We start from the raw sequence: 13,173 nt of genomic DNA on the forward strand, positions 1-13,173 counted from the left end.
GCAGATGACAGCATTCAGTGTATTAAAATATATCACGCGATATTTCAATTAAAGTTAAATATATTTTCTTAGGTTCCATGGTGTAGGCTACAAATTAAACCAAATCCTATATTTTATAAAAACACAACCTTAACCTCGAGAACCTTCGTTATAAAACATGGCACGAGACTTACGAGTCACGTGATCAAGAGAACGAAGAAGGTTGAAAAATAAGATCTACTAATACACCTATATAATAATTTTATATAAAGTACCACACAAAGCAAACATAATATAATTTTAAGAATATTGGGTAAAAAAAACTTTAGCCCCTAAAGAAATACTGAAAAAGAAATGTAAAAATAAAAAGTTCGTCAAAAAGTATAGCCATAACATGCCATTTAAAAAAACTGCAAACATTGACCTACAATAGGTCAGTGACAGCATGTAAACAAAAATTATCTCCATTTGCGCCCGCAACCTTACGCGTGCGGCGACAAGTATGCAGCACAAATCAATTTAGCATATTATGATCTATTACAAATTCGCTGCGCGGGCGTCGTTGCTGCCGGAATATAAATATTGACTTAAATGACACAACATTATGAAATACCAATGATATAGTAGCGTTTTACGGCCGTCATAACCAACGATAAATTGTCAATATATCTAATCATGCGGAGATCATCTTGAATGTTCGAACTATTGGTATAAATAGTAAGTCTACAGTGCTATAGAAAGGTACTAGAAATGGCCGATTAAATATTTATTGAGAATATAATGACGCGGTCGATCGATCGCTAGTCATGTATGAGACAAATATAAACCGCAACAGTTTCATGAAACCTTCCTTGAAACATAACTATAAAGTAATACCTGTTTCATATCATACAATAATCAGGCTTATATTAAGTATACGTCTGTCATAGTTATATAAAGTTTTGTCCCGCTTGTTCTCGCGTTGAATTTCACTCAACAGATTACGACAAAATACTGAATAACTATTGTAGTACATATACAGCGTTTATTAGTAAAGCGATCAATGTATACATTTCTATGTATAAAACAAATATGTATTTTGCAATTATTACTCTTATTACATTCGTAATAGATATTTACTCATGCTTTTTTGTATCTACGGAATGTTGTAAATATTTGTCTTTGATCTCTGAATAATATTTATCCTAAAGACGTTTTATTGCTTCAGGACAAATCTACCCTTTACTTTTTCTTTTAGCACAATGTTTACATAAGCCCGATTTTGTGAGTGGAAATAATATTTTTACATCAGTACGGCTATTTCTTTCGGTACAAATAAAATACGATAGAACTTTATAAATAGCAAGTACTTAATTAATAACAATATAAGCATGAGGTGACATATTCGCTTTATAAAATACATACACACATTATTTATATACTCGTAAGACCTTCTTAATCATATTCTTCATTACTGAAGATCGTGTCGTCTTGGAACACCTTGATGGTGTCGATAATGAGCTGTTTCCATGCCCTCCTACCTTCGGCTTTCCTCAGGGCATGGATTTTTAATATAGGGGAAAACAAGCATACGGTTCACCTGTTGGTAAGTGATCACTGCCGCCCATGAACATCTGCAAACCCAGGGGGCAGAGAGATGTGTTGCCGGCCCTTTAGGTGGGAATAAGCCCTTTTTTTAAAGGTCATCAGGTCCTTAGCAACGTAGTGATAATAGAAAGTTCTATCATAGTTTTTATTAACCAGCCGCTTGTCGCTGTCTTCGGGCGATGTAGCCAAAATAACTTAGGAATCGTTGGTAGCATATTGTGGAGAGCCTGTCATAAGATTATAACAATTACGCACCTAGCGTTTCATTGCAGCTTTTACCAAACCCTACTATTCAACGGATTATACAACAATGAGCCGAGCAGGTCTAAAACTGACATTATGATCTATTCACCTTTAAAATTAGTATTAATGACATCATTACGCTAAACGTGGGAAGTTTTGCAATACAACTAATGCTAGATATTTAACTTTCACTAATCCAGTCATCGCGAATAATGCAATGTATTGAGTTTATAAACATATATATGCCACACCTGTGTTCCTGAAGGGGTAAAGATGCAGTGGGAATAAACATTGCATCAATGATGATAGGGTAGTTTCTTATGTTTAATTTTGTACATTATTTTATATTTTTTACAAACACGAAAATATTTTTTTCTGAAAAAAACGTCAGCATAAATGAGGGCGTTATGAGGCTATCGCGCTATTTCTTTCTCACGCACGCAAAGTAATAACCGGAGTCAATCGCGACGTCACAGTTTGCTATTACTGTTATTTGGCAGCTACCCCTTCCACCAAATTTTAAAACTTTATGACTTACTTATTTTTGCGTGGTCATCGTGCCTCCTTTTTCCATTAGAATATGGATAACTTTTGATAAATATGTTTAAAAAAATAGTCAACTAGCAGAATAGGGACTCAGTCCCACGATTAATAAGATAAATCTACGGTCTCATGAAGAAAGAACCCAATCTAGGGCATATGTTTTCTCGTAAAAATTATACTACGCATTTCGACAATAGAAATAGCTCCACACTATTGAAAGAACGGTGTTTGAAAATTGTAAACGCTGACGATATACTTAAAATTCAATCACGACATTTTTAAATATGATTCCAGTTTCCAAGTGATAAGTAGCATTATAGATAAAAAATCATCAATAAATGTCAAATAAAAATGATTTTAGAGAAAAACCAAATGTTATTCATAAATGCAAATCAAGTATACCAACATATTACACCACCTGGTACTAATAAAGTTGTTCAACATAAACGTAGTCAAATAAGAAGATTGTTAACGTACTATATTTAACAAATTGCAACCAGCCAAAAAAATGCTTGTAAAAGTTCTCAACAAAATCTTTACATACATGCCAGTTTCAACTGGTTTCATGATACAAACGTGATGCTGCAATCAAAATCTAAACATGCGTATCGGGCATGTCTTTCAATCTTGATTGCCAAGTTTAGTGCAAAAACTCATGGCCAAAAGCATTTCCTGGAACCTTTTCCAGTGTTTATGACCGATTCGCGATACAACTCTACAGAGGATTTCGATTAACTTACGCGTATGTTCTGAATTAGGTTTTATAGGCGTGTTGTGTATTTTGTATAAAGTTGTCTTTCGGTGCTTACCATCCTTGCCTTTAACTTATAGATAAAGTTAAAGTAGTTTTGAAACAACATACAATTTCTTACTAATTTGCTTACTGTCGAGAAAAGAGATCTCTCCATTTGTAATTTTATATCTGTCTAATACCTTAATTTTGTAATATGTGAAAATTATGTATACTATGAGTAATTCTGTTATAAACTCTCAATAAATAAAATATAAATAAATATAACCTTCTTTGCTCGTTTAAAGAGTCGGTTAGAAATAATGATTGATTTCAAGACATTAAGGAGGACGAAGGGTGACTGTGGTTCAATGTGGTGGATCACCGTTCCACTTAATATAATCACTAAATGTATTTGTTAATTTTAGGTGCCGAATTGTACGAACCTCATAGGCCATAGACCCGCAATAAAATGCAAAATACGCCGCTATTATCATATGTGGCTATTACGCGAGTACCTCACGAGAATGCACAAAATGGGCGGCCGTTTGATCTAAAATGTTATAGTCTTTAACATCCGCACATTGTCTTTATTCGCTTATTGTGAAAATCAAAGAATATACATCGGAGCCGCGTACATACACAAGTACATACTGTTCATTTAAAAAAATACCAATTACTTAAATGTGTTACTTTTATAAGTAACGTTCATTGATTTAGTTGCAGCGTTTGTACGTTAGTTCATAGTTATGAACTGCTGAGGTTCAGGTTAGGATATTATAGGGTTGGTCTGGTAACATTATTACATGAAAAGTCGAATATTTGGAGTCTGGGTAATTAATACGCGTTATAAATAGTCAATTCACCACATGCAAAACTGTCTAGCCTAAGCCTAATTTTGAGCAAACAGTTCATAATATCTTGAACGATCATTCCACATTAATAACTATTAAAGTAAATTCCATTGAAAGTAAACACTGCTATTTAATTAACTATCACTTGTATGAATTTGTTTTCTCTAAAACAATATTTGATTTGAAATTCAATTTAACGTCTTAGTGGATTTATTTTATTTTATAGAGCTGAATAATTTTATTTTCATTGTGATTCTACTTAAATTCTCCTTCAAGGTCTACAAGTAGACTTTAGCTATACGTTTCACTAAAGACTGAATTACACAAGAGAAGTTGCACGCTTTGGAGCGAAAATAAGTTTTTATTCTCAACATTCGTCATGCAATTCTTGCATTAATCTTTTCAAAAGCACTACATGCGTACAAATGGAGGCGAAAATCGCATGATGTAGTATCGTTAAGGATTGTTTTCGACTGGCGACTTATATGTAAGCAACTTTCCTCGTGTAAATCAGGCTTTACCCCGTCTAGACATAATTCAAACTCAGAATTTTATGTGTACGTTGCGTGTGAATTACTCCAAATTATAGTGCAAAAACGTTATAGAATTTCTATCAAAACCTCGTTTCTGTTACCAAGACTATTTTCGTCTTAATAATAACCAGTGTGGCTATTACTGCTGTTATTTACACTAGTATTCTAAGAGGCTGTTCGTGTAGAAGCCTCAGTCCCATGGATTTATATTACGTAAAAGAAAAAAAGTATTTGGTTTTCTCCGGCCCCTCGCAAAGCGCTCCCGTTTAACACGCAGCGTAAGCGATACGTTTTATTTTATAGCTGCACTTCCTGGTATCGGATTGCTATAAAATGCACCTCCCTTTTTAACAACAATTATTGACCTTGGTAATATGGAAATGCTTTAAAACGCGTTGCAGCTGTTACATTGTAAAATACGAAGTTGTATGACGGTCATTGTAGGTGTATGGAATTAAGAAATCGTCATAGGAAGAAAAAGAAGCATGAGAAGTCGATTTATCTTACACCTTTGGAAAACGATTTTTGTAGGTATTAGATGATTGTCGAAAGTCTGGTTATCAATATTCAGGCTGTGTTGTTCGGTTCTAGTACTTTAGTGTACGAGAACTGAGATTTATTACGCCACGACAACACTAATTTGAGAAACAAAAATAATTGCATGTTCCTGAATATCAACCAGATACAATATTTCTCATAGCAGCTACATTATTTATTTGGAATATTACAGTTTAATACTTCACATATTTAACAATTATGTGTAGTTATAGACACGTGTACAAACACATCACTCCTTCATCCTCGTAATGGGTAGTCAGAGGTGGAACCAGGAACCTACTTATTGCCATGTATCTTGCGTCCCGTGAGGTGATAGGGGCGTGTCTATCGCCATATCGGGCATAAATACCAATTTCGTGCTAATATTGTGTAGAAAAACTTGATATAACTTTTTTATTAAAAGTTTACACTCGGACCATATACAAATGTAAACTAGATTATCTTAGTATAAATCTTATTTCAAGTACCTCATATGTTATCACGGAATATCTTTAAGCATAATAGCTTACTTAAATGTCTACTAAAGAACATCTTTGGAGTTTATATCTCAGATCTTATCTCAACAGTATTAGAGAACGTTTTGCTATGTTAATATAAAAGCCCGCGATTAAGTTTAGGGGCTATTGAATATTCCATGTATAACACAATTTATTATAATTATATTTGTTTATTTCTACAATGTTTAACTAACAACCCAGGTTTCAAATACAATTGTTCCGCTTGTTTTTACTTCCTAATTGGTGATACTGCTATTTTTAATTGAATATTTAATTTCGAAAAGGGCACAGGTCATAAATATGATATCTAGATCTATATAGATGTATGTATATAATAACAAATAACAATAAAACTTCTGTCACTTTTTATTGCTTATTGAACCCAAATTCTAACCCAAAAATAATTTAAAACTTTTCTACGGTACTTTAAAAAAATGCCATTCCCTGAACTTTTTACATTTTCAGACGTGTGCCCTTTTCGAAATTGCATATTCAATTAAAGAAGCTCATCATTCGTTTATGGATCGGTAGTGACCATGGTCGTGTCTTTTCGTGCAGCACCAGTACTAAAATCCCTTCCAAGTCCACAAAGTCACGTCAACATAATACGCAATAACCGCCAAGCGTCCCAGCATGTCTGGACCGCACACAATCTTATCGCAGGCCAATCCCCAAACGCCCTTTAGGCCGCGGTTTCCATCTCTGCTTTTCGTTCCATATATTTTCATGTCAAACTAAATCCGACAACGATTTGTCACCGAGGGTTGTCACTTTTTCTTCAAATATAAGTGGATGCCAAAAATAAAACATATGTCAAAATATAGCACGTTAATTTGTAGAGCTTATTTCGAATGGCATGTCATTACAATTTGGACCAATTTGTTCCCTTTGACATTATATAATGGTACACTTTGTTCACATCGCCATAAAGTATAAATAAACAGTACTTTATGAATAGGATTTTATTTTTGTTCGTCAACAAAGACAAAATTACTACGTTGGCTACATTTGGCTCATATTCGGTTTGTCTAACTTTACTCGTCATCGATTTAACACGCTCGGCGCGTTGTTTCGTACTTCCATTCAAACATTTCAATATATACACCTTTTTACTTATTCTTTTCTTCATACAAACCGACGATGAAAATGCGAATTTATGGCAAACCTCCAACTTGCTTTTAATTTTTCACGTCTATCAAGATTTAAGACTATTTTTGCATCGGTTAAAATATATACGTTGGTAAAACGAAAGTACTTACTATGTGTAGTAAGTACATATCTAGATAAACAACTGTATGCGAGTCGTGGTAAATAATTCCTTATTTGTTAATTACATCTTAATTGCTAAAGTAAGTATTAGTTGAGGATGTTAACATTGCAATTAGGTGCGAATTTTGTAGAAATATCTATTATAAACGTAAACAGCGATTACGTGCAATTGCATAATAATTTTGACACGACAATTTTCACGATTACATAAATATTTTAGAGAATAAGGTCTAAAAATTAAACCTACATTCGCAAAATTTTACGGTGAAGTTAAGTGAATCAGAAATCGAAAACTAAAGCGTTTAATACAATAGTTACAATTTCTACTTATATATTAAGTTTTCACATCTTGAACGCAAATACGATTCTGTTAACATTACGTAAACAAATAATTCGAAATTTGTAGAACAAAATAATTTAATTTTTTTTTAACCACACCCAATTAAGTAGACACATTTAACCATACAAGCGGAATTGTGCGCAAAAACTAACAAGTAATAACTTAATATTTATGTATTTTAATGTTAAAACACATGCAGGCATTGTAAACATCGTCAAAATTAAAACAAGACTTTGTTTAGATGACCGCAGTTCTGCGTAGTTTCCAATATTTTTCACATGAATCACCGACCAACCGTAGGACAGTTAACACACACTTTAAATCTTGCGCCTTAACACATTAAATCAAGTGGAGTTTTAAAAGGGAATCGATAAATTAAAGGAGGTATGTTATGCACAATCAATGCAGAATATCGAGCGAAACATTATTGTCTTAAAAAGACTATGATGTCTGAATGAAATATCAGAGATTAATGTGCCGATATTACTGGGGTTATTTAATATATTGCTTATTAGTCACACTTATCTGCAATGAGTGAATACGAATTACGAAAAATGTTTTTAAATTTTATAAACTACCAAAATACATAAAGAGTCTTGAAATGGAAATTTTACGATGCTTTTATATGTAAATATTACTTCAGCGCTTAATTAAGCACGCAAATATATGATATTAAAAGAAAATAATCAAGAATTCTCTATCAAATTCGGGCTAAAGCCCCTGGAGAAACTAATTTGTACTAGCATTTTCATATAATATACCTTTTATTCTGCGGCCAGCTAATTCAAAATTCTAATATTTATTGTTGGAAATGGTTTAGTTACTGTATGCATTAAGTAACTTAGGTCTAGACACCTTCAGTCTCTTAACATCTTGTCCATAGAAACGAACCTTATAAAACTGCAAATATAGATTTCATTGTAGTTAACACATAGTAACATGAAACATTGTGCATAACGTCGGTATGCACTTTTTCTGTTTGAATATACCCATAAATAACACAAACTTAGAGTAAAATTAGAAAATAGTATTTCGTATACGTATACTTTCTGGTGCAAAATCGTAAAAAATAAAGAAAACTAGATTTGTTATTTATACACGGAACTACCCGAATCAAATTATATATGATAAATATCTTTATTATACTTCAACATATACAATTTAATAATATTATTACACAAACGGTTGTTTTAAATTACGTTATATTATGTATTTCCATACTACACAATGTTAAATGAACCCCTCTATTACACGAAAAGAAATATTTTGAAGGTCGCTCGTATCAAGGGACAATAAATACGCATCAAACGATATCTGCTAAGTAGTTTGTACAAAAATAATCCTTAAAAAACATTTACTTATTATAATAAATACACACAAGTAAAGTATTTTGCATATCCATTAAAATAAATTAAAAAATGTTACATCCTCATGTAATACTTGAATGGAATACATTATTTTTTTATACAGCGGCCTCCTTCCCACACGAGTGAGCGACGCCCATGGGTCCAATGATGCCTTAATAACTACATCAGTGTTAAACCCATAGCCAATGCAGCATCTAATATCAGATTAAGGGACACAGAGCACACCTATAACGTAATTTACACAAAAAAGCTGCATGTTAAAAATAGAGGTACACGCGTTCCATCTATGTACTCACCTTCCCACACGAGCCAACAAGTTTACACTGTATACGTGTCAACATACACGTATATGTAATACTATTTACATTTAGCGAGATATTAATATGAATCTTTGGTTATCGACAGAAATTTTTGGCATTTTTTTTTTTGTCCTTATTGACCTCGGGTTACTACGAAGGAATTTATCTTGTATTTGTGTGGACGTACCAACTGCGTATGTAGGGAGCGGTTAAAGTAACTTCAGAACGGCCGTAAAAATTGGCTCCATCTGTAAATTGCAAAGTAAAGAGGGCAAATTGTGCGCGGGGTGAGTACTTCTTTCGCATTAAGCCAAAGAGCACTCGATCTTTAGGGATAAAACATCTTCGTTAAGAAGACAAAACACGAGGCGGATTTAAGGGCAAATTCCTAGATTGGTCTGTTTGGCTGATTTTATGAGATTGCTTTAAGTAGATAAACGTGTTTTTATGTTTCGTCTTGCATAGTAACATCAGTACGTTCCAACTCGTAGTTTTATCTTTTGTTGTATAACCAGCATTACTTTCCAGAGAATACGATATTGCACGAAGTGGTTTATTTATTGGATAATATCGATACAAAACGTATTGTCGATTCTCAATTTCAAATGAGATATAAAAAATCATGAAACGATAACTACCTGCCTTCAACTACGCCATTGTTAAAGCAGCATAAAAAATCTCAAGGTGATAAAAATGTCTCTTGAATGGCATTACAGACGGGCCGATCGATAGAATTGTAAATGTTACCAATATAATATACACCCAATTGCGAATTCCATAAATGTTGAAATAGTTAAAATAGCATTTGCCGGTGGGTATACATTGTATTATACATAAATTTAACCCCGCCCATTCGCAAACAATTCAATTAAATTGTTAAAAAATATACTAAGATGGTGTAAAATCTTTAATTTTGCGCATGCCACAACATAATATTCATTTTACACGCAACCAATAACTGCTGTAGTTACACGTATAGAGTACGTGACGTGCATGTGTGCGTTTACTCTTATAGTACTTCTATACAACAGACTGTACCTAACCGTCTAGACGAGACAATCTCTATGTCATCCCTAACACACGATGAATTCAGCTTTAGCGAAATCTTTCGAGTGTCTACCATCTGTGCGATACGTTTATTCAATTCTCAATAGTTATTGAAACGTTTTACTACCGCTGTTTATTCTTCGAACATATTTTATCATCAACTAGCTGTTGCTTGCGGCTTCGCCCGTGTGAAGGAGTTTTCGGGGATCAAAGTCCCGCTATATCCCGGGATAGAAAGCCTATAACCTTTCCAGGGTCTTAAACTAACTCAATACAAAATTTCATAAAAATCCGTTCAGTAGATTTTGAGAAAATCGATAATAGACCGACAACTTTTGGGGACTTGGTTTTATAATATGTATAGATGTTTATGAGTAATGATTTGTGTATAGCTTATTTGGCAACACTAACATATGCCTCCACCATATTTGACAATACTAATTTAATATTTTTTTCATATTATATAAGCAAATTTTCCATGCGTTAACTCATGCACCGTCAATGATAACCTTCGATGTTTGATGTCAGTGCTATTTTCTCATATATTACATACAACTTTGTTGTATTGGTATTAGTCGTAGCTCATTTGCATTTATATGTAAAAAGTATTATTCTAGCAGATTATTACAATAAAAATGACGTATAAACTTTTAATCGTATGTTTGTTATAATATAGGATGTAAAGAAATGATAGAAACATCTAGTACCAATTCTAAGTACTTAACAGATATTTTTAAGTAATTTTTTCGTTACAATAATTAAAGTTCCATTCCATTCCTTTCGCGTCTTAAACCACATTGAAAGTATGATTCTGCTTAACATTGCTTTTCAAAACACAAAAGCTACAGAATAGGTGTCATACATATTACAGTGTAATTTTCGATACACAATGCATACCTTCTATTTAGCTGTTATATAATTGTCATTTGATGTTAAATGTAATTTAGGAAATATGATCCCAAGAGCATCGTTGAGACAACAAATTAAAACTCTGAGACAAGATGTGCGCACTGTCTTGAACCTTGTCGTCCTTTAGAGGACATTTTTTTGCGGACTTACAAGAAAGGCTATGTTTGATGTGACGCGTCCAATGTCATAACTAAGGACGAAACATGATGAAGGTATATTTTTAAGATCAACAATCGTACCTGTACACGCCGTAATGTTTTCCCGAAGCTCTGTCACCACATATAGAGCAGAGGTGTTTGGAGCCGCTCAGAGGATGGTTGGGAGGGTAGTTCTTGAAGGCAGGGGGTGGCGTCGAATCGTCTCGGAGTCCGTCGAGCATTGCCGTGTCTGGTTTCATCTCGGGCGGCGACATCGGCGACATAAACCCCGGCTCTATGTTCAGCCCTGCAATAAAAACAGCCAATCAACGCTTGGCCAGGTTGCACGTCGCAAATCTTAATTGAACCCAACGTTTTTATTATCGTCGTTATAAATGTTTCGAGTTCAATTCCTTTATTGAATTTGAGTCACTTAAAAAAGGTTTTGTCTTACAAAAGAATTGAACATAATTAAATGGACATTTGTAAAATTTATTGCATGCATTGCATACCAATTATTTAGAAGTATAATCAATGTTGAACAAAATTCGTGGAAACATAAAAAATGGTATTGAAAAAAAGACGAAACCGGTCCTTTTGTGTGAGGGCTTCTGTTGCAGACAAAAAACTAAATAAACACAAACAACTCCTACCATCTGTCTTTATTGTGTTAAAATTTTGAATATCATAACTACTTTGTATTGCAATATTTTATCTTGTAATTATAAATATTCTACTTTTATATTGCTCATTTTAAAAGATATTCATATGTATACATGGTTTTATGGATTAATCAATTTAGCAACAAATTTAATTAATGAAATCTGGATGAATTTAATATTATATAATATAATCTATTAAATTCAGTTTCATGACTTTTACCAGTGTGCGCAATATCGAGAAACAGCAAGATAGATGGCTGGAATTATTGTTTCCTTTGATTCACGCATATATTATTCAAGTTTTTTCTGTGGACCTACTTTGCCACGCGCCGGCGCGCGGCAGCCGCGCGTTAAAGTTTAAGTCGTCCTACAGCGTCTATTAGTAAAGCCATATGTATTTAATTTAATATACCGGGTTTTCGTTACTATCTCACCAAAATTATCTTCGAGAAAAAAATTAAAAATGAAAGTTATATATTATGATAAGGTTTTGTGCTGTATTACATTAAAAGGTAAGAACACAATAAAGTCACATTAAACAAGTTCGGAAATTTACCAAGGGCAAAAAAAAATTAATTAAAGATCAAATGATACGTATGAAACTAGGTAAATGCATTACTTTTTAATATACAAGAACAGCGTACATTTAACAGGTTTCCATACAGATTGGGTATAAAGCGAATTTACATAATTTAAATACATAAAATTTATCCATTCATTGCAATAACTCGCTATAGAATCTTCCTTTAATCTTAAGAATACGATGATACACAAATCTTGTATTCCTACAGTACTAATTCTACCAAAACCGTAGACGTATATTCTGCCGAACCAAAATCATTTGAATTAAAAACTGTAAAAACCTCATATTGACAATTTTGACTTAAAAACATATTATGGGAACACGTTGTTGAATGATCAAAAAGTCGGGACGGCTAGGCTGCAAGCGCGAACCGCGTCTTCGATCACTCGTCGATAGCGCCCAATCGATTCGCTGGGCTCCTTCGCACAAATCCCTAGTTTTTACATACCAACAACTTTACCCTTACAAAACCACATAATACACCTATGTTACATACCGGTTGTGGAGGTACACCATTCTGTCCACTAAGTACGTATTTGGCTCAAAATTTTATATATTTTCAAGTTTTGACTTTGCAAAATGATTGCAACCTAAAGTATTTTCCCTTATCTGATCAGTCGTTTTGTTTTGGGTGTTATAATATTTATCTCAACACTTTATCCTCATTAAACGCAACCTGTTATATATTTAATACTACTAACATTAACTGTCTTGTAAACGACAGATATTTCATCATGATTACATTCCTTTTGTGGTGTGAAGAATTTTCATTGAGATCTCTATTTATTTTGCGTAAATTCCACTTGACAGATAACCACGCGTCATAGAAGTTTTCTATAGAAACTCGTCTCTCATGTTTGAAGAGAAAACGGTATTGTACATATTTCTTTATTGATATAGAAAGAGGTTGTTCCCAATTTTTCGTGCCGTATATTACTTATACGCAATAAGCGAATGGATTTATACGCATGCAGAGTCACGAGCAAACGCTATATAAAAAAATGAAACACACGTCTATATTCCCAAGCCAGTTGTG

At 33.3% G+C, this 13,173-nt stretch overlaps 1 protein-coding gene across 8 annotated transcripts in view; it reads right to left on the reverse strand.

Annotated features, from left to right (window-relative positions):
- The window catches only part of LOC115452308 (protein ultraspiracle homolog), a 52,880-nt gene that overhangs the window by 18,551 nt on the left and 21,156 nt on the right, over nucleotides 1-13,173 (reverse strand). For all 8 annotated transcript variants that reach the window (XM_030180802.2, XM_030180798.2, XM_030180801.2 and 5 more), the window contains one exon: nucleotides 10,995-11,199. In XM_030180802.2, coding sequence (XP_030036662.1) covers nucleotides 10,995-11,199 — 205 coding nt within the window. The remainder of the gene's footprint in view (nucleotides 1-10,994; nucleotides 11,200-13,173) is intronic.

The sequence above is a fragment of the Manduca sexta genome, chromosome 23, assembly GCF_014839805.1.
Source record: "Manduca sexta isolate Smith_Timp_Sample1 chromosome 23, JHU_Msex_v1.0, whole genome shotgun sequence".
Classification (NCBI taxonomy): Eukaryota; Metazoa; Arthropoda; class Insecta; order Lepidoptera; family Sphingidae; genus Manduca; species Manduca sexta.